This window comes from Ovis canadensis, chromosome 22 (genome assembly GCF_042477335.2).
Source record: "Ovis canadensis isolate MfBH-ARS-UI-01 breed Bighorn chromosome 22, ARS-UI_OviCan_v2, whole genome shotgun sequence".
In the NCBI taxonomy this organism is placed as follows: Eukaryota; Metazoa; Chordata; class Mammalia; order Artiodactyla; family Bovidae; genus Ovis; species Ovis canadensis.
The window spans coordinates 59,745,866-59,769,706 of NC_091266.1; the positions used below are offsets into that span (position 1 = coordinate 59,745,866).

Consider the following 23,841-nt stretch of genomic DNA (forward strand, 5'->3'; position numbering starts at 1 on the left):
GCACAGGAACCTGGGAAACACACCAGGGCTGCAGCGTCAGGCCTCTGCCTTCCTGTCTCCCGGTCAGGGGTGGGGGCACAGGGCACCTGCAGCTATCCTGCAGAGATAGGACACAGGACCCATTCCGTGGAGCACCCCCTTCTATGTCATCACCCCAAGAGGGCCGCCCTGAGCTCCAGGGTCTCGGCAACCCCCCAGGAAGAGCTGCTTTTGCTCTCTGCTCTCATCTGCTGACCTGGGCCAGAATGGACACCAGATCAGCAAGCTTGCCAGAAAGGCTGAGAGAGACGGTGCTCGGTCTAGGCAGGGGCTCTTGCCACCGTCTGCCTCATCCTGCTCCTTCCTGGACCTTGGGGCGATATGCCCTCTACCTGCCCAGGCCCTAGGGCGCGCTGGAGGGGAGCTGCCCTCCTAGGAACACATGCCAGGAACCCGGGGCATCATCCGGAGGGGAAGACCTGGGCCACCTGCTTTTCCATCCTCATTACAGGTCAGCTGACCGAACAAGCGGTGAAGAGCACATGGAGACAAAAGACGGCTGGATGGAGGCCCAGGCTCCTTCCGCAGATTCCACATTTGAAAATGCCCCTTTTCCGACAGCCCAGCAGATGACCCTGAAGCCGCGCTCTTGTCGTATCGGAGCGGGGTCAGTGAAAAGGCCTCCGCGGACACGCAGTTTACATCCTCCAACCCGACATCGCAGGCCTCGGGCTGGCCTCCGCGGTAGGGGTTGGGGTAAGGGCTGCGGGGCCCCACTAGGGCACAGCCCCTGCGACTGCATAGACGGCAGGCACCTCCCCCATCCAGCCCGGCCCCGCCCCAGAGGAATGGCCGGGTCCAGGCAAGGAAGCCCGATGGCACACACGTGCGGGTGGCTGCACCGCGAAGGGCCACACCGTGGCGAGGGGCCACACCGTGGAGACGGGAGGGGGGGGGGCGGGGCGGAGGGAAGGGTGCAGAGCCCTCGGGGAGGCGGGCCCCACTTTCTCAGTCGCTGCTTGAACTTGGGATCTCAGCTCCATCCAGAGCACAAAGAACGTTTGTTTTCAAACAAAAACATTCTTCTGGCGCCAGGGGAAAATGGAAAATTTTAGTTTACATTAGACATGCTTCTGGAGGCGCAAGTCTTCCCCAAGCTTCTCTGTGGAGACAAAGAGGGACTGAGAGTGACTCGGTGGACGTGGGAGCCCCCTCGGCCAGACCCGTCATGAGCCTTCTCTTGGACGGGGTCAAGTGAGCCCTGGGGAAAGGGGTTGAGATGCTGGAGACTGGCCAGGGGGCACCCAGAAAAAAACCAAGATCGATCTTCTGAGCCACCTGCCACGAGGCACCCCACTCGGGATGGGCGAGGGGAAGAGCAGAACCCATGGGGCAGGGACCACCTCCTGCTTTTTCCTCTGGGGTCACCTGGGCAGCAAGCCCAACCTGCTGGGGCCCGAACTCCCAGACTGCCTGCCAGATCGCACAACAGGCTGGTGCCTGCATGAAGAATCAAACCAGACTCAGCACCACTCAGAACAGGCCCCACTGAGGCCAGGTTTCCCTCTGCTTCCTGCTTGTGCCCATAAAGCTCCTGTGGCTCAGGAACTGGGTGCAGCCCCGATGCACGCAGGGGACCTCAGCGGGGAGCTGCAGCCCACCTGGTGCACCCAGGTGGAGAGGCGGCAGGTGGCTGTCAGTGGGCTGCGGCCAGAACCATCAGGTCCCACGTGCGTAGGTGGTCACATGCAGGTGTGACGCTGAGCTGACGGAGCCGGGCACCACGTGTACCCTCCTGCCTGTTGCTGGAGCAGGCAGGGGCTCAGAGGCCTGGGTTCCTGGCCACTGGGAGGTGCCTGCCTCAGCCTCATGGTTGCAGAGCACCAGGCAGATCACAACCTGCGCACTAGGTGCCGGGCTGGCATGCTTCAGGACAGCAAGGACGCTGACTTCAGAGGGGCTTGTCCAGTGGGACCTCCCTGGCCCCTCCAAAGACAGCAGGGCAGCCTGGGGACCCCTGTGGTCAAAGCTTGGGCCCCTTGGTGGTGGTGATGATGGCAGTGGAGGTGATGGAATTCCAGCTGAGCCATTTCAAATCCTGAAAGATGAGGCTGTTCAGAGTGCTGCACTCAATATGCCAACACATCTGGAGACCTCAGCAGTGGCCACAGGACCTGAAAAGGTCAGTTTTCATTCCAATCCCAAAGAAGGGCAATGCCAAAGAATGTTCAAATTGGGCCCTTGAATCTCTGCCAACACTCCAACACGCTTAGTGCCCACATCAGGTGCCAGGCCGCCATGCCAACGCCCTCCCTTGGGGAGTGTGCAGCCAGGGGTCTGGAAAGCAGCCAGGAGCCCTGCTTTCGGGTGCCCATCTGCTGGGCGGGCAGGGGGACGCTGGGAAGTGGTCCCCCTGCACTGCCCTGAGGAGATGGCGCCACCCCAGGACTGGAGGAGACCCAGAAAAGGGCACCCCCCACCCCAGGAACACCAAGTTGTGCACTCAGCAAGAGTAACCTCAGGTTGGTGGGTCCTGGCTGGCTGGCACAGGGCTGCGGCCACTCACACAGTCCCCTCTGCAGCGGAGGGCTTGTGGCTTCGTCTGGCTCATGTCCTTCCCAAATGAGACAGCCTAGCACAGCCCCCAGGCCCCTCAATGGGGCCTCTGCCCTCAGCAAGGAGGTGTGTCTGGCTGGCTAGGTTCCCTCTGAAACCAGCCACCACCCTCCCGCTCGGAGCCAGCAGGGCGCTGTCTCAGTTCCAGCCTCGTCTGCTCCACTGGGCACTCGGCAGGCACTGACGGGCATGGACGGGCACTTACCGAGTTCCCCCGCAGCTTTGATGTCGACGTTGTCATAGCCGCTGCCTATCCGCACGATCACCCGCAGGGCCTTGAACTTCTCCAGGTCCTCCCTGGTGAGCGTGATGGTGTGATACATCATGGCGCCGACCGCCTCGTTTAAAACCTGTGAAGGGGCGAGCAGAGCATGGCTGGAGGCCCCCATCACCCTTGAATTCCGGCAGGAAGATGACCGGTGAGGATGTGGCCTGGGTGTCCATGGCGTCCCCCTAGGGGAGAGGGCCCTGGTGGTGACTCTGGGTGATGCCAGGGAATGGGGGCAGGGGGCAGGCTCAGGGAGGAGGGGCAAGGCACTAGCCAGCAGAGACCAGGGTAGAAAGAAGGGGGCCTGGCAGGGGTGCTCACTGAGTGCCAGCTGCTGCCACCTGACCTAGGGGACGACCCCAGCCAGGCGGGCAAGATGGGGCGGGGCCCACCTTCTCGTGGATCTCCTGGGTGGACTGTGCATCGCAGAAGGCCACGGTGGCCAAGTCCTTCAGGATGGGCATCTCCACCGTGCAGTCTCTGCCGTCGAGCAGCGCCACCAGGGGGCGGGGGTGCAGGGGGCCGTTCATGATCTGGGGGCGGATACCTGGGAGGAGGGAGGGGACAGGGTGTGTGTGCCAAGTGGCCGGGGCTCCCCCAGCTGTGGTGGGGGGCACCCACGGAGGTGCCCCCACTCTAGCATCCACGTGCCTCCCTCCTGGGAGGATTCTGGGACCAGCCCAGGAGACAGAGTAGGAGCATCTGTGCAGCTCATTTTGGCAGAGGAGCTAAGATGCCCCTCCACGGGGCCACATGCGGCCAGCCCTATTGCCATGTGAAATCAGGTCAAGCCCACATCAGCCGCTGCCACCAGGGACACAGCCTCAGGGCTGCCCGGCTGCCCCTAAACCTCTAAGACCCAGAGACCTTCAGGACATCCGAGGGGGTCTAGCCCACGGCTCCTGGAGGTAGAGCAGACTTCACTCGGCCCCTCTGCCATGCCTCGTTGTCCCTGCCAGGCCCTGCTACCCTTCTGAACACGCGTGGCATGTGCTGAAATGAAACAAGAGGGACACGTTAGGGTGTCAGCATCCTGTGGGATGAAGCTGAAGGTCTAATCCTTTGGCCACCTGATGCGAAGAGCCAACTCATTAGCAAAGACCCTGATGTTGGGAAAGATTGAAGGCAGGAGGAGAAGGGGGCAACAGAGGATAGGGTGGTTAGATAGCATCACCGACTCAATGGACATGGACCTGAACAAACTCTGGGAGACAGTGGAGCACAGAGGAGCCTGGCGTGCTGCGGTCCATGGGGTCACAAAGACTCGGACTCGACTGAGCGACTCAACAGCATCCTGTAAGAGCTTCCTGGAGGAAACCCGTGGGAGACATGCGCCCTCTCACTGGGCTCGGGGAGAAGCGGTCAGGTGAGGTGGTGGAGAAGGGGTATGTGTATATGACAGTGTGAGTGTGTGTGTGTGAGTGTAGGCCAGTCTGAGGTGGTGGACAAGGAGTGTGTGAGGTGGGGGCGCAGGAGGCCTGCTGGGGATTTGACAAAAGGAATCTTCTCAAAGGACCACAGTGCAAGTCAGCTACCTATACCAGCCAGAGCTGTTTTCATGTGCTGATGCTTCCAATGGAGACCAAGGATGCTGGACCTCACAGCTGGCGAGGGGGCGGGCCTGCCTGCACGCTGCCTAAGTCCACATTCTCCAGTGGCACCGTGCCTCCAACCCAAATGATGGAGGAATGCTCTGCCCTCCGCTGTGGGGACCCATCATTGGGCACACACCTCAGCCCAGGGCACCTCATCCTCTGTGACCAAACCATTCCCTTCACATTCACACTGCAAGGTCTTGGATTTTTGGCCCCCATGTTCAATCACCTTCCTGGGCTTCCCTGATAGCTCAGTTGGTAAAGAATCTGCCTGCAATGCAAGAGACCCTGGTTTGATTCCTGGGTCGAGAAGATCCCCTGGAGAAGGGAAAGGCTACCCACTCCTGTGTTCTGACTTGGAGAATCCCATGGACTGCTTAGTCCATGGGGTCGCAGAGAGTTGGACATGACTGAGCACCTTTCACTATGTTAAATCACTACGAGGAACTGCAGCACCCGGTGGCCAGGACAGGGCCACTCCTGTTTTCTTACCAAATCACAAGCATGCGTGTATGTGTGTGAGTGCTGGGGTGTGTGTGAGTGCTGGGGTGTGTGTGTGTGTGTGTGGTGGCCTGCCGGGGACTTGACGAATGAATCTTCTCGAAGGACCATAGTGCAAGTCAGCTGGCATCACAGGTCACAACACAGCCTTCCACACATCTGAGGTTCTCAGATGTTCAGATAAACTCTGACGACGGCCACTGCACCAGGGCCAGGCAGAGCACAGAATCTCTTTATCCTCTTCAGCACTGGGCTCACTCAGGCTCCCGAAGGCCAAAGCAGGAGCTGCTGACATGCTCACACGTGGGGCCTCGGTCTCCCAGCCCAGAACCATCAGAAAGGGCTCCCCTCGCGGCCGCCATGAGATAGCCATGGATGAGTCCCCTCCTCCGTCGGCCACCAGGGCTCAGGACCCAGCCCCACAGCGCCTGCACGACCTGGACGTGTCCCGGACAGCTCTCCCACGCCACAGCTGCAGCCTTGGGGGACAATTGTCTCTTTGAACTCGAGCAGAGAAAAGCCTTTTGTTCTGGCCTGGGAAGAACCAGTCGGGGTGGCTGGGGGCAGCAGGCTACCTCTGGGCAGCACCGGGCTGGGGCTCACGAGTGATCAAGGTCCCTCCCAGCCCTCAAGTGGCAGTCAGACCCCTACTGCCTCCTCGGAACCCGGATCCCCCAAGGGGGGAGGCCAAGGGAAGCTGAGTTGCCAAGTGGGGACAGGGTCCCCAGTCCACAGCACTGAGGCCAGCTGCTTGTTGGGGGGGCTGGTGCGTACCCCACAAGCACCCTGCTTTGCCCCAACGGAAAGGTCCATGAGAGCCGAGGTGCTGTGTACAGATGGGGAGAACATACCCCAAAGACCAAGTGTGACATCTGCAGGCAGGACCCCTGGACACCCCGCAGAGGGAGAAGTGGGGAGCAGGGATGTCACCTGGCGTCCCACACCCTCCCCTCACCCTTGAGAGGGCACCGCTGTCCTGTTAGCAGACCAGGAAGAAGCACAAGGTGGAAAGCACTTCACTGGAGGAGACAGTTCAAGGGGGGGCAGCCGGTGCCAACTTGGGGTCCACGCCCACCCTGAGAGGCAAGATGGCGAGACAAGCAAGCCTGAAAGGACCAGTTCTCTTCCTCCAGCTTCACCTCGCCCCCAGCACCTCCTACGAAGCCCAAGGCTGGGCCCCTGGAGGACCTCGTGGGTAAACGTGCTCACTTGGCCCAGGCTGTCCCTCCCACTGGGTGAAGAACACCCCAACTTCACTCCGGGGGCGGAGCGGGGTGCTGTCAGGAGGGTTAACCAGACAACATTGGTAAAGTTCATGATCACAACTAGAGATCCAAGCAGTTAATTAAAAAGGCATCACACGGGAAAACAGTGGGCACCAGGCAGGCATCTGGAGAGGCTGAGGGGCCATTGCTGCAACGTGTCCATCCACAGCATCAGTGCATGCATCCCGTTACCTGGGAAACAAACTCCGGGTTGCCTAGCGATTGCCTCCCTCCCTGACTTGGGTCGTCTTTCTCTGTGGCGAAACCCACCCTCTGCCCTTGTTCAGGCTGGGCATGCAGAACACACAAGACCCATGGGCTTCCTGAAGCCTGAGGCTCGGATATCGGCTTCAAGCTCTCTATGGTAAGGCAGGAGTCAGAGATGCAAGGGGGACCACGAGGCTCAGGTGCAAAGGCTGGGGAAGGATGCTGAGGGGGAATTGCTGGCTGGCAGGTGGGAGTGGGTGAGATTCACAGGTGTTCTGGATGAAGTGCAGGGACCACAGTGTAGAGCCAGGCTTTAAGGGGGCCACATGAGGCCCTAGTACTGAGGACAAGATGGATTAGCCAGGTCACTGTCAAGGTCGGATTCTACAAAGGGGCCATGCTGGATAGACAATGCTCCTTTAGTTCCAGATGGGACTCATCAAGCCGCACGTCTCAGAACCCACTGTGCCCAGAACCCAATGTCCCTACAGTCTTGCTGGAGGAACCCAGGAAATGCCAGGAAGATGAAGTAGCAATTAGACTTTACATCTCACCTCACATTAACTGAGACATTCTCCAGTGCTTCTGGCAACTTGAAACTCTTTTAACTGTATGAGATTAAAAGACGCTTACTCCTTGGAAGAAAAGTTATGACCAACCTAGACAGCATATTAAAAAGCAGAGATGTTACTTTGGCAACAAATATCCGTATAGTCAAGGCCATGGTTCTTTCCAGTAGTCATGTATGGATATGAGAGTTGGACTATAAAGAAAGCTGAGCGCCGAAGAATTGATGTTTCTGAACTGTGTTGTTGGAGAAGACCCTTGAGAGTCCCTTGGACTGCAAGAAAATCCAACCAGTTTGTCCTAAAGGAGATCAGTCCTGAATATTCATTGGAAGGACTGATGCTGAAGCTGAAACTCAGGGACCAAGGACCCAGCAGGGGCCAAGAAAGCACCTGATGATGAGGATCAGAGGGTCCTGGTGGCCCTCCAGTCAGACTGACCATTGCCCTTCTCCAGTCTCCCTTCCCATCGATGAACTCACTCCACCCATTTCAGAATAATTCCAACTGCACCTGGATACACCTCGGAAAGTGTATCAGTGTCCAGCATTAAGTCTGTAGGGCAGAGAAAGCTCAGCTGACTCCCCTGGTGTCAATTACTTGCTGGTTTTAGGCTCGCTTCCTCACAAGCAGGGACGCAGTGCCCCAGCTCGAGGCTACCTCTGACGTCTGCCCCTGGGCCTGGTGTTGTTTCGGGCTGCAGCTGCATACAAATAATTGTGCAATTAGACACACTTAGTGGAAAACAAAGACCACACCAGACTGAGTTGCCGGAGGTTTGTTAAGAGTGACCAGCAGTCCAGTGAATGCCAAGTTCAAAGGACTCTATGAATTCCAAGGTGGAAAGGGGGGTGCCCCAGGGAGATGTCGGTAAACTTCAGGCCCCCAGCCTTGATGCCACCTTATCTGGATAACAGCACCAGCTCCTTCCCCCGGGCGACAGGCTGATGGGGATGCAGTCGAAGAAACGGGAAGAAGTGCGCATGCCGTGTAGAGCGGCCCTGTGGTGTATTTCCTGGCCTTTCTGGACACCGAGTGAGTTCAGTGGACATCCTACAGAACCATGCATCATTTTCTAAAGGTTGGCTTCTGTCACTTGCAACTCAAGAATCAAACCGTCTGAGACGTGATTTTGCAGCTTTCAGATTTTAGTTGTTGAGCAGTTTTACCCTAAAGATAGTGGCTGTAATAATCATGTTTGACCCAGCAGGCAGAGAGGCCCCTTTTAACAACGGACCAGATTTTAGGAAGTGTCCCCACACTGCAGCAACCTCAGAGTCCCCAAAGCCAGGCTGGCCAGGATAATGGATGACAGTCACGTGTGTAGACGGCCACACCTGTGCGGGGTCACCTCTCTGCTCACAGACGGGGCTGGACAGGTACAGCGAGGCTGCCGTTTAAGGCCTCACAGGACGCACAGGTGGGGCTGGGACCCCTGAGGGAAGAGGACCTGCCATCCATCCCAAGTCCATACTAAGGTCCTCCCTGCTGCCCGGGATTCTCTGCGTGGTACCACTGGTCTTGACAGCTGACACCCTGAGCAAGCACCCGGAAAAGCCAGCAGACGGAGACCTGTGTGGGGCTGCAGAAAGACCCGAGACAAAACACACTGCTCTGCCCAGCTCAGCAAGAGGGTGGGGAGACGATCAACCAGCTGGTCATTGGCTCCCAGGACCTGCACGGGGGCCAGGGAGGTAGAAGGCGGCTCCCACCCTCACGTGCAGGTGGCCCTGGGGAGAACGGGGAGACGCAGCCATGCAGAGTCCAGAGGCTCGGAGTGCGCGGGGAGGGACACGTCAGGCCTGCACCTGTAGCCCTCTAGCCCGGGTCACTTCGCAAGGATCTGATCACATCTCCCCTCCATCCCTTAAATGCAGCTGCTCACCAATTAAAAGGCCATTTCCTGCAACCCAGCACGGCCCCACCCTTCTTGGCTGGACTCGTCAGTTCCGATCCCCAGAAGGTCAGACCCAGAATCAGATCCCATGTCTGACGAACAACATGTTTCATGGGCTGGTGTTTCCATGACCTGGAGCTGCAGCTCGTGACTCGTGGGGCCAAGTGGGAACCAGATGCTGACCCTGGGACAGAAACGAGCCCTTATCTGAGAATCTTTCAACTCGCAAATGTGGCTGTGTTGAAGGGTCTACTCGTCCACCTGTGGCCTGGGGCAGCAGACTCCTGCTTGCAGAAGGAGGCTGTGGAGCCTCGTGGGGGGCAGGCTTCCCTTGCTTTGTAAACACGTTTATCCACGTTACGAAAACTATTCTACACTGTTAACAATAAACGTTCTGCAGTTGGCCGGAGCCTACTCAGAAAGCAGTTCTGGAAAGCGAGCGAAGGCAACGACTGTCCCCAACACCCCAAGAAGGTGCCTGACCTGCAGGAGCGCCCCTCGCCTTTCACGGCAGGGGCCACAGCAGCAGGAGAAGGTAAGGGGTGGTTCAGAGAGCGGCTGCAAGGCAGGGGTTTGGAGAACGATGCGTGTCGCTATTTTAAGGTTGAAAAAGAGTGCAGTTACTTTTGGAAACCTCATCTTTGTTCCCACACTGCTATCTGCCTTTTCATTTGGCAAAAGTGCTTTTCTCTGCGGTGTCCCTGGGCAGCTCTCCCAGGCCCAGGAAGCCGCGTCCGCGTTCTCCGGGCCAGTCTGGGATGCGGCCAGGCTGCAGTTTGATTTTGAAAGCTTGGCCAAGCGCAGACATGCTCTCCCGGCACGCCGGAGAACCCAATTCTTCTTTGGCGGCCTTGCTTTTCACAACTAGTTCTGCATCGCAACACCACCCGCTCCAGCGCTCAGCTTCCATCCTGCGCCCTACCTGGCCCGAGTGGCAGTGAGCCCTTTCTCACTGGCCTGGGATCCTGAGCAGGAGTGTCCCAGGATCCTGGGCAGGAATGTCCTGGGATGGAGGCGATGACCAAGCAACGGTGCACCTACAGCCTGAGGGCTGAGGGCAGTTTTGGGGCCCGCGGGAACCACAGCAGCGGAAGCCAAGAGCAGTTACTGGAGTGGGCACTGGCTCCCAGGCTTTCCAGCTGCCCTCGCCAAGGTGGACCTTCAGATCCCACCCATCCCTGCTCCTTCCCGATTTCTCACCTCCAAGCTCTGCCATGGGAGAGCCTGGCCTGGCTCTAGGGCCCCAGTGAAGATACAGGCAGGGACACCTTCCTCAGGGAGCTCTACATGCACAGAGACTCTGGCTTACAGAAGAAAGAGCTTTCCCCAAGATACTTCAAAATCCAGAGCACGAGGGAATTCCCTGGCAGCCCAGTGGCTAGGACTCTGCAATTCCCCTGCCAGGGGAGCCCGGGGTTCAACCCCAGGTTGGGGAACGAAGATCCCACAGCCATGCAGCACAGCCAAAAAATGAAATAAGAATGAAAACAAAGTCAGAAACACGAGATCAGTTTCTATCTGGGCCTAGATGGGGAAGTCCACTCGTCTAATACAGGCCAAGCGAGATGGGAACACCTTGCAGTTTGACGCAGGCTGGAGCTGAATGGCCGTGTGCTCAGGGCTGGAGGGGACAGCAGACCTGGACGACAAACGCAGATACACAACCCCTGCGCTCATGGCAGGCATGACTAATCAATCCCAGCGGGCTTGGTCTCAGACTCCCTGCTGACCCCATGGGGCGCCCCGCAAGGTTAGCTGACACCTGCCGGCCATGCTAAGTGGACCCAGTCTCCCTCTTGGATTGGGTAAAGGAAAGTGAAGGTCAGTGTTCCACACGTGACACCATCACTGTGAGCGTGAAAGAAGCAGCGAGATGCAGCCCCAGGGGAAGGACGCCAAGGGGCCCCAGCCAGGCGCAGCCCTCCGCAGTCACTCTGGGATGGGCCTCTGTTCTGCTGGGGGCGGGCTTCTAGAGAGGTAGTGGAGAGAGCCCCCTGCCTAGAGTGGGGCTGGGCTCTGCGGCAGGTGCCTGGGTTTGCACCCAACTCCTTGCAGCAGGACCTCAGCTGTGCCTGGTACTGTTCCCGGTGGCCTCTGACACCCGCCCTGTCCCAGAGTAACTCTGTTGCTCCCCGCCACTAACCCCAAGACGGGGAATCACTTCCCCACTCCCGGGAAATGGGCTGGGCTTGAACTTCAGCCTGAACCCCCTCGAGTGACAGAGGGGCTGCTGCGCCGCTTCCTAGGCTGGGCCCCCGGGGTGGGCACCATGCCTTCCAAATTCACAGTGAAACTGAGACCAGCTGTGAGCTGGGACACACTGGGAGGCAGGACCACAGCCAGGGTCCACCCATCCAGGCCGAGGAGGGGAGGGCCGCCACAAGCCGTCCAGTCCCAGCAGAGCCCCGCGACAGCAGACTGATGTGTTCAGCAAGGCCTGGCCAAGGTGGAAAGAGCCCACGTGTCCTCTGACTGGCAGGGACCCATCGCCAGTGTGGCAGGAACCCCCAGAGGCTGGTCCCCAGTCCTCCTCAGGAGAGATCAAGGCAAGAGATCCCGTGGAGGACGGACTTCCCCAGGTAAGGCGCCCCAGGCAGGGATCAAGCTGGGGGTGGTTCAGTGATGGGACTGGTTCACCAACACAGGCATCCCTGTCAGGGAGCAGCTCCCCCAGTGATGGGCAAGGCTGTCCCCACAACTCTCACCAGGGCCCGTCTCCAAGGCCTGGCAACGGCAGGATTCTGGGGTGGCCTTTCGAAAACAAAGCGGGGGTTTCCCTGGTGGCTCAGAGGGTAAAGCGTCTGCCTGCAGTGTGGGAGACCTGTGTTTGATCCCTAGCTCGGGAAGATACCCTGGAGAAGGAAATGGCAACCCACTCCAGTATTCTCGCCTGGAAAATCCCATGGACGGAGGAGCCTGGCGGGCTACAGTCACGGCTGAGCAACTTCACTTTCTTCTTTCTTTCGAAAACAGAGTGGGTTGCCATTTCCTTCTCTAGGGGATCGTGCCTACCCAAGAACTGAACCCCGGTCTCCTGCACTGCAGGTGGATTCTCTGTTGACTGAGCCTCCAGGGAACACCCTGGGAAACCAGAAGATCTGTGTAGATTGGGAGTTTGCGATGGACACGCTCACAGTTATGTTTTAAGATAACCAACAAGGACCTACTGAAAAGCACAGGGAACTCTGCTCAATATCGTGTAATAACCTAAAAGGGAAACAAATTTGAAAAAGCATAGATACACGGATATGTGTAACTGAATCACTTTGCTGTACACCCGAAACTCACACAACATTGTTAACCAACTGGATTCCAATATGAAACCACTAAGGAAAAAAGTTAGTGTGTAACTTGATTTATGATACTTTATTGGGGTGGTTGGGCACAGAACCCAAGTCATCTCTAAAGTATGGCTGTGCGGGCACTGCCCACAGGTTGCCCAGGGATGAGCAGTACCATCAGGCAGGAAGGGAGCCCAGTGGTCACTGCACACACAGCCCTTTCCTGAAAGACCATCAGCAACTTGAATGCCGCTCAGTCTTTCAAAGCCAGGTTCCCCTACTCAGCTGTGAATACGCTAGTAACCGCCGCCTGGGCGTGAAAACCCACAAGTATGGGGAGATCTGGCCCTCTGAGTCCTCAGGCAGGGGCGGTGCTGTTGGGGGTGAACCACACCAGGGGGCTCCCCAGAAGGCTGAGCGTGCCCCATGGTGGGAGGTGGGGTGGGTTTGCATCCACTCCTCAGCCCTGATTTTAGTGACCTCTATAAAGGTGGCTGTAGGCTTGGTCCAGATGGCTACAGAGTGGCCCAATAAGTAGATTAGCTTCTTAAATAAAACACGGATCTTAATGAGTCATGGCCTCTGAGAGAGACGCTCTCAAGCCATCTCGCCTTAGCTCAGGTTAACAGCTGGACAGAGAGCTGGCGAGCTGGAGGCTCATGGGCTCTCCAGGGCCCCAGCCACTGCCCACACCCCACCCCAGGCTCACTGGGCAGACACGCGAACCCAGGCTACACACGAGGGCAGCTTCTGGAAGCTGAGGTCTAGACTTGTGGGAAGCACGCCATCTAGTTTAAAAAACAGTACAATCTGGGACTTCCCTGGTGGTGCAGTGGTTTAAGAACCCACCCTGCAGGGGATGTGGGTTCAATCCCTGGTCAGGGATCTAAGATCCCACTTGCCACAGAGCCGCTGAGCCCGTGCACCATGACTGCCGAAGCTCTCACGCTCAGGAGTCTGTGTGCCACCGTCAAAGGTCCCGCAGGGCGCAACGAGGTCCTGAGTGCCACAACTGGGACCCAACGCAGCCAGCTTCTGCACCTCCAGAAAGACCAGCACCACGTCACTTTAACTGACCCCTTAGAGCCACGCAGGTGAACTGTCCTGGCAGCCTGAACTGTGTAGGGTCCACACCACACCGGGGAATGAGAGCTGAGAAAAAGAAGTGACAGACACTTTTCCTTTGCCCAATAGAGCTGAAGAACAAAACCAGGCCCATTTTGCACTTTCTTAGACACTCACACCCGGGCAGCTGTCTGGCATCTAGACGCCCCGACTCTGCTGCACTGGATACGCTACTTGCAGGGTGGCCCTGGGTCCTCAGTGTTCCCCCAAGTCTCCAGGGAGCCTCCTGTGTGCCCGGTGAACCCCTCCGCCTGGAAGCAGCACCTGATGTTCTGCCTGGAAACCTACTCCTTTCGGCGGCGGGCATGGCAAACATCACCCACATTAGAGCACAAGAGACCGTCACGACTGACCGTTCCAGAGGAAACCACACTGAGTGCCACTGAGAAGCAAACCCGCCACTAAGGAGCACAGCTGAAGCAGCCAAGGACGTGTGGCTCTGCTTCTGACTTTTCGGTCAAATGATCCAATGGTCTGTATGTCCCCCAAAGGCTCAGTCTCACGTGGGTGGTCCCACAGCTTCCGGGATGTTGCATGGGGACAGGGCTGCAGACTCTGGGCTTGGGAAATAGCAGGTCTCCGGGTGCAAGGATCCACTGGCTCCCAGTCCAGGTGAGGTGGCACCTTTGCCCCCCCCAACATGGGGGAAGAGTCCCTGGAGGGGCAAGTGACCAGGTAGCTTATGCCTGGAGCGGGGACGACCTCAGTTGCCCCTTCTGGCCGGAAACATATACACGCCTCCTTTCCAATCAACAGTGTCTGTGGGAGCCTCTGGAGCCCCTGCTCTTAAGTGTGGGGGTTGCCAGGAGTCAGAAGCTCCCCCCCCAACCCGCGCCACCAGTGACCTGATCCTCTCCCCCATGCCCTCCTTCCTGGTGGCAGCTCCTCCAAGCCTCTGCCAAGGAGATGAGCCCACAGCGGGAACTTCTGAAGGACAAAGGGGGCTCCCAGGCCACAAGTGAAGTGACCCTGGTTAACTCAACGCCATGTGTCTCAGCGGCCGAGCTCACCCACCGCTCCTCGGTCAGGACCCGGCTAACCTTCCCCGGGACCAGGGCTCCCGCAGCAGGAGGCGGGCACTGGCGGAGAGGTGGATGTCCAGGGCCTGCCGCCCAGCATGCAGGCAGCTGCCTCTCTCTGGTCCCAGCTCACAAGCCGGGGTGTTCAGAAACCTGTCGCCCACTCCCCACACACCCCTACCCCAGCCTCGACACTGGGTGGGGGAAGCTGAGCCCCTGAGCCTTAGCAACTTCTAGGAAGGCCCTGCCCACGGCGTGGGGGAGGAGGGGGGAATGCCAGTGGAAGACACTCACTGTATATTTCGCTTGAGCGTTTCTCAAGTTCTAAAAACGTGCCTGTAGCAACGACACAAGGGGATGTTTGAGAGAAACACAAGTGAAGTAAAGATGAGAAAAGAACCGATGGGTGCCAGGAGTCCGGCAGAGGCAGGCGCTGCACACCCACGGCCCAGCCCGCGTGCCGCCCGCCTGTGACGGGCTCACGCGGGGCTGGCGGGACCCCGGGGGCAGGAAGACCCTTAGAGGGGTCGCCACCAGGCCGAGGACACCCCAGTCTTCTTGATTCCTGAAGGGCCGCTCCTTCCAAACCACAGGAAACAGCAGTAAACAAGCCTGGCTCTGCGAGCCCTCCAGTCAAGGTCGGGGCTCACAGCGGACATACCACGAGGAGGGCAGGGCTGCGCACGGGTGCTGCCCGCCCAGGTCACTGCCTCTGTGGTTGACTCGTCCTCTCTGATCAGAAAGACCAGCTCCACCAGGGCCCCTGAGGAACAGACAACGTGCCCTTCTCCCTAAAGGCCCCTGGAAGAGCCTGGCAGACTCAGGCTTATTTTCTAATTGCATTGCCTGAGCCGAGGGCCCATAAAAACAAAACACCGCCCTGCTTCTTAGCCGTGGCAGCCACTAAGGCCAGGAAGTAGACAGAACAGGGACAAGGCTTTCAGTTTATTGCAGTTTTTCACGGGGCTCTAAAGCCCAAAAGGAAAGTGAGTTTTAAGCACCCTTTCACAGGCTTGCTGTCCGGCGGGCTGGAGGCCAAGCGTGCTGCCCTCAGGCCCCAAAGCAGCCAGGAAGTTCATTTTCCCAAGTGCGACAGCTGGTCGGATGTCCCCACCCTGCTCTTTTCCGCTATAACTTTTTCTTAAAACTTAATGATGTCTTAAGCAATCCAGGCTCAAAGCCCAGTTCGCAGGAAAACACTAGAACCCATCACAAAGCCATATTTATCCCTTCAAATAAAAAGCATCTCACAGAAAGCTCTCCAGCAGGGATGCTGGTGGGGTGAAGAGGGGAGGTTGTAAAGACCGCGGCTGGAGGGGAAGGGACAGGCCTGGGCCGGGGTGCTGATGACAACATTCAACCCACGCCACCCCCAGGCAGAGAGCCCCCTCAACCGAGCAGAACCGCCCCTTCCCCGTGGACTTGGCAATGCCAACCAAGGACTGGACGAAGGAAGCAGCGGCTACCCTGGGGAGGAACCCACCGCCAGCTGCTGAAGCAGCCGAGCCAGGCCCCAAACCTGCGGCTGTGAGCTCAGCAGCTTCAACTGGACAAGGCCCTGGGACAAATTTTGTCTGAAATTTTAGATGAGAGGCAGGAAGCAGGCACAACGTAGCAGCCTGTCAATGGGAGGGTGCAGGCTGGGGCAGGCACACCTCAGGCCGGTGCTGGCTTCTTGGACATGTGGCTGAGGGCAGCAAAAATCCGGCTCTTGATTGCTCAGAAAAAGGTTCTTTGGAGCGATGGACTCGGTGGTCCCATCTCAGGCACAACGTGAACCTCACAGTGATCTCATTTCCCTCGTTACCGTGGTGGCTAGGAAGCTCAGCGTGGAACCCTTTCCTGTCCTTTGTGCGCAGGACAATGGGGAGTCCTCTCTGAGCTCTGGCCTCATCCCCCAGCTTCATCTTCTCCTGCCCTTATTATTTCTCCATCTACTCAATTTTACCCTTGTGTGTGTGTTAGAGCCCTTTTGAGCGCCAAGCTTAAATCCTCTTAGGACCAAGGAGCATTTGACATTCCATTTAATCACACAGAAGAATTAATTTCGGTGACTTCCCCGGGAGGGAGCACAGTACGGAGGACAGGGGCTTGGCTCAACAGCAGAGCTGTGCGTGTCCCAGGGCAGCTTGCGGGGCACCAGCTGGGGACTGGCAAATGCCTGCAGGTGCCCTGGGAGCCACCAGCACTGAGCTTGTGCTGTGCAAAGCCTGGGCCCGTCCACATGATGGGGTCCTCAGAAGGCTGGGGAGGGGGCCTCAACTTGCCCTCAATGTCACACCTGGGGAGGTGAAGCTCACAGCACCTTGGGGCTCATGCTCCGGAATCACCCTCTTGACTGCCTCTTGCTGGCGGGGACCCACGCTCCCAGCATTGGGTTGGAGTTCCTTCACCCCAGCTCACAGTGCAACTGAATTTCCCGTTCTGTGCTTGGTGCTTCCTCCTGACACAGCAACCAAGAACAGGTCTGGACTCAGACAGGTTGGCACAAAGTCCTTGCCCCGCTGTGGGACCTGGGGAAGAATCGAACCTTTCTGAGCCTCAGAGTTAACATTTTAAAAAGGGAAATTGTTGAGAGTCTTCCTGGGAATCAGATGCGATCACTGCGCCCAGATGCTGCAGGACAGTGACACTGGGCAGGTCCCGGAGGCACTCAGGGCTGGCTTCGCTGACCCCAGTCCTGGAGAGTGCAAGAGGCCTATCAGGGGAACTTGGGACCAGGAGGGCCCCCTGAGCCCTGCAGGGGGCTATGAGTTCCGATCAAGTCAGTATTGGGAGGACCCGCTACCCATGGGCCTCGCCAGCACTTCACAGGCATCAGATATAGAGCCCTGACTCCCCTCCTGGCCCATCCAGAGACCTCGCTCAGGAGGACAAACTCTGCACCAGGCTTTCTCACCCAGCCCTCCCATAGTTAAACGAGGAGTTGTTCCACTCACACTTGCAAACCCTTCCTGGGATCAATTCTCACCCGAGGTTGGGAAAACACATCCCCAAGAGTCGCCCACCCCTTGGTGGGGACAAGTGTTTACAGGTTTGATTTTATAACAATTTGGCAAAGGGTGCTTTATTCATACGCTGAGCACCACTGTTGGGCTAAATTTAACTGCCTGTTAAAGTTGTCCCTTCCTGTTCCTTGAGCAGGAGGGAGCAAGTAGAAGTCAATAGTCTTGTTTTTTTCCCCCATTACATGAAAAACAACTAGAAACGTCCTTTATGTACAAGCCAGCCTCAGAGGAGGGTAAAGCACACCTAACATCAGTTCATTTAGTACATGGAGGTTCTGTGCTGCTAATGTGGGCTATGTTATGGATGAAAGAGCTATTTCCCTTTCATAAACTTGAAAAAAAGAAAAAACTCCATGTGCCAGCAAAGAACCTATGGAATGGCTTTAGAATTCTTGCCTTGTATAATCTTGGGGACACAAAACAGGTTCCAAACACCTGCAAATCTTCCACGTTAATATATGTTGATATTTTTATTTTTAAAAATGGTGCCTGGGGCTGCCCTGGTAGCACAGTGGTAAAGACTCCATCTGCCAATGCAGGAGACGTGGGTTCGATTCCTGATCCAGGAAGATCCCACATGCTGTGGAGCAACTAAGCCTGTGTGTCACAACTATGGAGCCTAGGAGCCACCACTACCCAGGCCCACGCTCCAGAACAAGAGAAGCCACCGAATGAGAAGCTCGCACGCCACAACGAGAGAGTCGCCCCCAGTCACCGCACCAGGGAAAAGCCCACAGACAGCTGTGAAGACCCAGCACAGCCAAATGCAAGCAATAAGATAAATAAGCAAAAATGGTGCTCGGACAACTGGGCATCCACCGGAAAAATAACGCAGAGGAACCCCCACCTCACTCTATATTCAAGTCAACTCAGGATGCTTCAAGGACTTGAATGGGAGAGCTAACACTCAAGACTTTTTAGGAAGAAAACACAGGCATAAAGTTTCATGACCTTGGCACCAAAACCACAAGCAACCAGAGGGGAAAGAAAGAAACTGGACTTTATCAGAATGAAACCTTCTGTGCTTCAAGGCACCATGGGAGAAAATGTTTGCCGATCAGGTGTCTGGTACCAAAAGCCAGTGAGGACTCTGGGTTTTGCTTCCTGGCCCACTCAGGTCCCACTCAGAAGAATGTGAACTGGAGAAGCCCTGTGTGGACACTGGACACTCAAAGGCAAAGGTCACGTGAGGAAGTAACGTGGCGAGGGGGTGTGCTGGCTTTGCCTCTTCTTGGGTAGATAAACGCACCACGGCTCGCCCCGTCTTGGGGCAAGTCTAACTGCTGCTCTGGACGAGACTGCCACTTCTCAAAATGCATAGAGTGGAGTTGGGGGTTGGAAAGAGATGCTGACACACAAAATTGTTATCTGCAGACCAGAGCCACATGGGACAGGCTGCCTCCTGAAAGCAGAGGCCCTGGTGCATGGGCCCTACTCTTTTTACTCAGACCTGCTTTCCAGAACTGGAAGAGAATATGCTTGAGAGATGAGAAGGCTCGGCTACCCTGTGCTGGGCAGCTTGGGCCACACAAAGAGGGTCTGGTGGTGGCAGAGCTGGCTGGTGTCCAGCCATAGTCCTGGCCCCACGTCCCCCCATGAGAACACTGATCGATTCCTTTAAACTGAATGGCAGGAAAGCACAGCAAGAATTACTTCATTAATCACGTTCTCCATGTCCCTTACCATGCCAGGTTGAAACCCTGTTAAACAAGGACCTCAGAGCCCTCCAAGCAGCCAGGAGCCCACTCCCCCCATCCCTTATTGGATGGAGTTTATTAGACAGTCCACACCCACATCCCCACATGGGATTTCCCTGGGGGTGCAGTGCTCCCAGTGGAGGGGGCATGGGTTTGATCCCTGGTGAGGAAACTACGATCCCACAAGCCACAGTCAAATAAAATAAACAGTAGTAATAATAATAAAATAATAAGAACAAGAAAATCCAAAGTCCAAGTCCCCACAGACCACACTCCTTGTACGATCATGGATATACACGCCTGGCAGCGGGGGTCACGGCAGACAGAGCGGGGAATGGAACGCCACAGAGATGAATTGACAGAAGTGTCCAGAGACCCGGTTCTGTGAAAGGCCCATTTGGCTCAGCCTCACCCAGGCTTGGCAGCACCACCCTCTGCCCCACTGCGTGGACAGCAGCTGGAATGCCACCAGGCCACAGCTCACCCAGATGCCGGCCTCCATGGACAGAAGGGCCCAGTCCATACCCTAGAGGTCAGAGTGGGCCTTTCTGAGGGACAGAGAGCTCGGGATAAGGCCGGTCTCTGAGCCGAATGCCCCACAGCCAGACAGACTCCCACCCTGGGCCTGGGAAGTGGCCCAGGACAATGATAATGACCAGAGTAGGCCTGGCTGATGGGGCCCCTTGGGTGAGGAAGAAGAGTGAACCAAAGGGAGCCGGGACTCTCAACCCAGGTGCAAGTGGCCAGCCCCCCAAAAAGTCTCAAAGTGAAGCCGTTTAGTTGTGTCCGACTCTTTGCGACCCCACAGACTGTAGCCTACCAGGCCCCTCCGTCCATGGGATTTTCCAGGCAAGAGTACTGGAGTGGGGTGCCCTTTCCTTCTCCATTTTCCTTCTGCCAGCCCCAAACACCTACCAAATACAAAAGCAAAACAAAGCCTGTTGATTTCACTGATCTGGGACTGTGTCAGGGGTTCGAATGGCCTGCCAGCACCTTGAAAGTGCACAGCTCCGTCCCAAGAGCTTGATTTGGAAGTGACTGTTGGGGAGAAGGGCTCTGGACGAACCCCCTTCCAGCTGAACTGAGGCTCGGATTTCCTGATCATGGAGGTAGAGGTCGACCAGCAAGGGAAGCCTGGAGATGCCCCAGGGAGCCCCAGGCAGCAGCCAGGACCTCAACAGCCTTCCTGGGGCTATAAACACTGACACACACACACAACCACCCTCACGCTGGTTTGCACAGTGACCTCTCCCTCGGCCACAGTGTGATGGTCATTCTGGAGTCAGAGTGCTGTGCTCAGTGCCCCCCGCTGGGGCGCAGGCTCTTCAGGGATGCGTTTCAAGTGCTGCAGGCTCCCCATGTGTCCTTATCACGTTGTGGTGACTGTCTTTCTATTTACTAACGGGGTGGGCGGTGGTGGGAATGCCTCAGAAGCCCAGGCTGGGCTGCACCCACGTGTGAGTGCCCAACACCTGACCCCAGGCCTGGAACACCGCGGGGGCTGGAGCAGTGCTGAGGGATCCAGCCCCGAGCTCTGGCCCTGCCCTGCTCAGCCAGGGCTCTGGGCTCAGGAACCCTCCCTGGACCACAGCCCAGAGAGGCCTGCTCCCTTCACACATCTCCCAGGATTAGGATGTAGGGTCCTAACAATGAGACAGCTAGGGGTCAGCATCCCACTGCTTGCTCTCTGCAGGACCAGCTAGCTCCCAGGCTCAGTCCCCACACCCAGTCCCCGAATGTCGACATGCAGGGAGCTGGCTGAGCCCACCCTTCCTGGTCCAGCTCTGCTTTGAGGTTGGGGAGTGAGTGTGATTAGCTGGCTTGGTGGGAGGGTGTCTTTGGGGGTCTCATGGCACCCCTCTCCAGGCTGATGGTTTCTGGGTCATCACTCTCAGAACCAGTGAGTCATTTGGACCCCACTCCCCAGCACAGATCTTCCTGTGCAAAGGGACCTTCAAACAAAGGCAGGGATATGGGAGGAGTCACCAGGTGTGAGAGGGCCAGACAAGAACAAACCTCCATTCAGATCCAATGGGACTTCTGACCCAGGGGGCCCGGCACGCACACGTATGGTGCTGGAAACCACTGCTACGACGTTAGCAGGAGTGAAGCAAAAGTGATCAGTTCCTGTTGACTTAACACTGTGACACCACCAGCCTCTCCCACAGTCCCCGTGTAAACGGGCCCCAGACACCCCCTCTCCTGTCCTGGAGGGTCTCTGGGCAGTGTCCCCAGGAACTAGGTGGGGATTACAGATGCACACAGATCGAGCTGTATCAGAAAAATGCCTGGACAGAAACCAAAAGGAGCCAGAAAGATTGGGCTGGGGCTGTGCTTCTCACAGTGGAAGGTCTGAGACCCCTGCAGCCCAGGTGCGTGGCTGTGTTCAGGGGGACAAACCCGTGAAGATGGCTGCGGAGCTGCTGTTTACGCAACGCGTCCGGCTGCACCAGCTTAGGGAAGGCTCGTGCGACAGCAAATCCTTGGCTGCGGTCAACGCCATGTGACACAGGGGAGGGGGCATCGCTGGGTGATAGCCACTGCCAGAAGGTTCCGCAGCCTGTGCCCCAGTCGAGCAAGTCAGCGTGTAAACAGCAGCAGATCCAGCAGGTACCGCCGCTCACACGGGTCTGACATGTAGCCCCAGTAATCCCGCATCACAGGAGCTATGGGCTGCTCCGGGGGCCTGTCCTCATCTGGCTACTCTCCGCTGCCCAGTCCACAGGAGCCAGTTATTTACACCAACAAAGCCAACCAAGATGAAGCAGGTAGTTCACAGACAGAGAAAAGCAAATACAAATTAAAATATGTACTCAAGGATGTGCCATACAACACGGGGAATATAGCCAATACTTTGTAATAACTGCAAATGGAAAGTCACTTGGAAAAACACACAAAAGATGAAAAAGATTAAAATACCCAAAGCACATAAAACCAAGCACTCAGAAACAAACAAGACACCCACTGCAAGCGTTTGGATCACCAGTCCGGACAGAGAGAGGAAAGAGGCCTCCTCCCGGCACCCCTGCCCCGCCAGATCAGAAGCAAACAGGCGATTCAGGCGATGACCAGAATGGAGATTTATTCAAGCTGGTTGTGCCGCAAATGACCTAGGCGGCAGGATCTGGATTGAAAGATCGCAGTCTCCAGTTTCAGCTCAGGGCGGTGGGGCGGCCCCCGTGAGCTTCAGGTTTCCGGACCCGAGGTCTGCGGTGCGTCCCTGAAACCTCAGTGTTATCTTCCCAGGGGGCAGAGTGACCGCCCAGAGCAGGACTGGAGGCTCCAACAGATCCATCTGCTATTGCCTTTAGGAAACCTGCCTCACAAAATGTCTCGTATCCAGGCTCAATTTCCCGGGGCAAGCCGAGCGTCTACCCCCACCCCACTCCCCGTCCCTGACACACGGCTTTTGGGGGAGGGCTATGATGGCACACTCAACATGCAAGAAGGAATGAGAGGAAACACCGCTACGGGACAGATCATCTGACGGAGAAATTTATTTCCTGGCAGACTTCCGACTGCAGGCTTCTTGGCACTGGCTTGCTGCCATGCAAATGAAACAAAAATCAATATCCCTAGGTCTGCAAAACCGTGTGTTAACAATCACCCTCCAAACAACTTAAATAAGATCCCTTGCCCCGTCCCCAAATAACAGCGACTGTTTTTGTTAGAAGGCAGTGCAAAATAAACAGAAATGAAAAGAAGAAGAAAAGAAGGCAATTTAACAGGTCCTCCTTCAGCAAAACCTTCCCAGGACTTCAGCGTGCAGATAATCTTTCTGTGATTATGACCAAACCCTCCCGTTGCTTAGCAACACATAATTAAGGAATATGTTTTCAGATCCGCTTTGCAAGCCCGGCCATTATCAGATGAAATTACTGAAGCAACAAATGTCATCGCCATGCAAATTAGTTGGTTGCAAAGAAAGAATGTTTGACGGTGAGGGGGAAGACACAGGCCCTGGAAAACATTATCTGACTTTTCTCCTGCCACATACCGATTTTAAAAAGTCAAATAAATTTTATATAAGACTGAAAAAGGAAATCTATACATGAAACAAAACTAGAATATTTATATAGAGAGACAACAGAGAAACTCAACCGGTGCTTCTCTGTAAATAAGAAAGAAACGTGCGAAGGTCAACTTATAAAGCAACAGCCCCACTTCAGTCTGCGAGTAGTTTAACCATCACCACCTTCACCAACGTAACAGATAAACCTAACACTTATCTAAGGGCTACCACATCAGGCTACCAGGCCCCATCCACAGCTATTTAAGAGATATTTTCAAAAAGGTCCCTCTTCTTTTTACCACAATTCTCATCCCACTATATCCACCCTATAATGCTAATAATTCATTAAAATAAAAAATGTCATTGAAAAAAGGTGCAGTTTTCTAAACTATGTTGAGGGGAATGGGGAAAGAAAAGAAGAAAGTTGATTTACAGCTTAAATGGTCAGTAAGGGTTCTAGGGTCGAAATGACAATTCTGAAGCACGGCTCTGCCGAGGGTGTCCACCTGGAAATCTATCCAGGTGCCCGGGGACACACACGCACTCAATTCCACTTGGCTCGTGGTTTGAAGAGAACAAGCTAGGACCATTCTCTCTTTCCTCTGCACAGAAACACATTCTTCCCTACAAGCAAGCAGAATCCCCAACTGTGTTTTCCAACATGCGAGACTGAGTCTGTTTCTGAAACAGGGAGTTCTAAGGGATTTCAACATCTTTGTTTAACATACACGTCTGGAAGCACACCCGTTTTTAGCTCGGCAGTGATTAACCCTACCTCTGATACTGCGTAGACCGTTCAGAGGGG

The 23,841-nt window shown here is 56.2% G+C and overlaps 1 protein-coding gene across 14 annotated transcripts in view; it reads right to left on the bottom strand.

Annotated features, from left to right (window-relative positions):
* CTBP2 (C-terminal binding protein 2) overlaps positions 1-23,841 on the bottom strand; it is a 167,807-nt gene that overhangs the window by 8,854 nt on the left and 135,112 nt on the right. For all 14 annotated transcript variants that reach the window (XM_069566830.1, XM_069566820.1, XM_069566819.1 and 11 more), the window contains 2 exons: positions 3,256-3,410; positions 2,801-2,945 (listed from right to left, as the gene is read on the bottom strand). In XM_069566830.1, coding sequence (XP_069422931.1) covers positions 2,801-2,945; positions 3,256-3,393 — 283 coding nt within the window. In that variant the 5' untranslated portion in view covers positions 3,394-3,410. The remainder of the gene's footprint in view (positions 1-2,800; positions 2,946-3,255; positions 3,411-23,841) is intronic.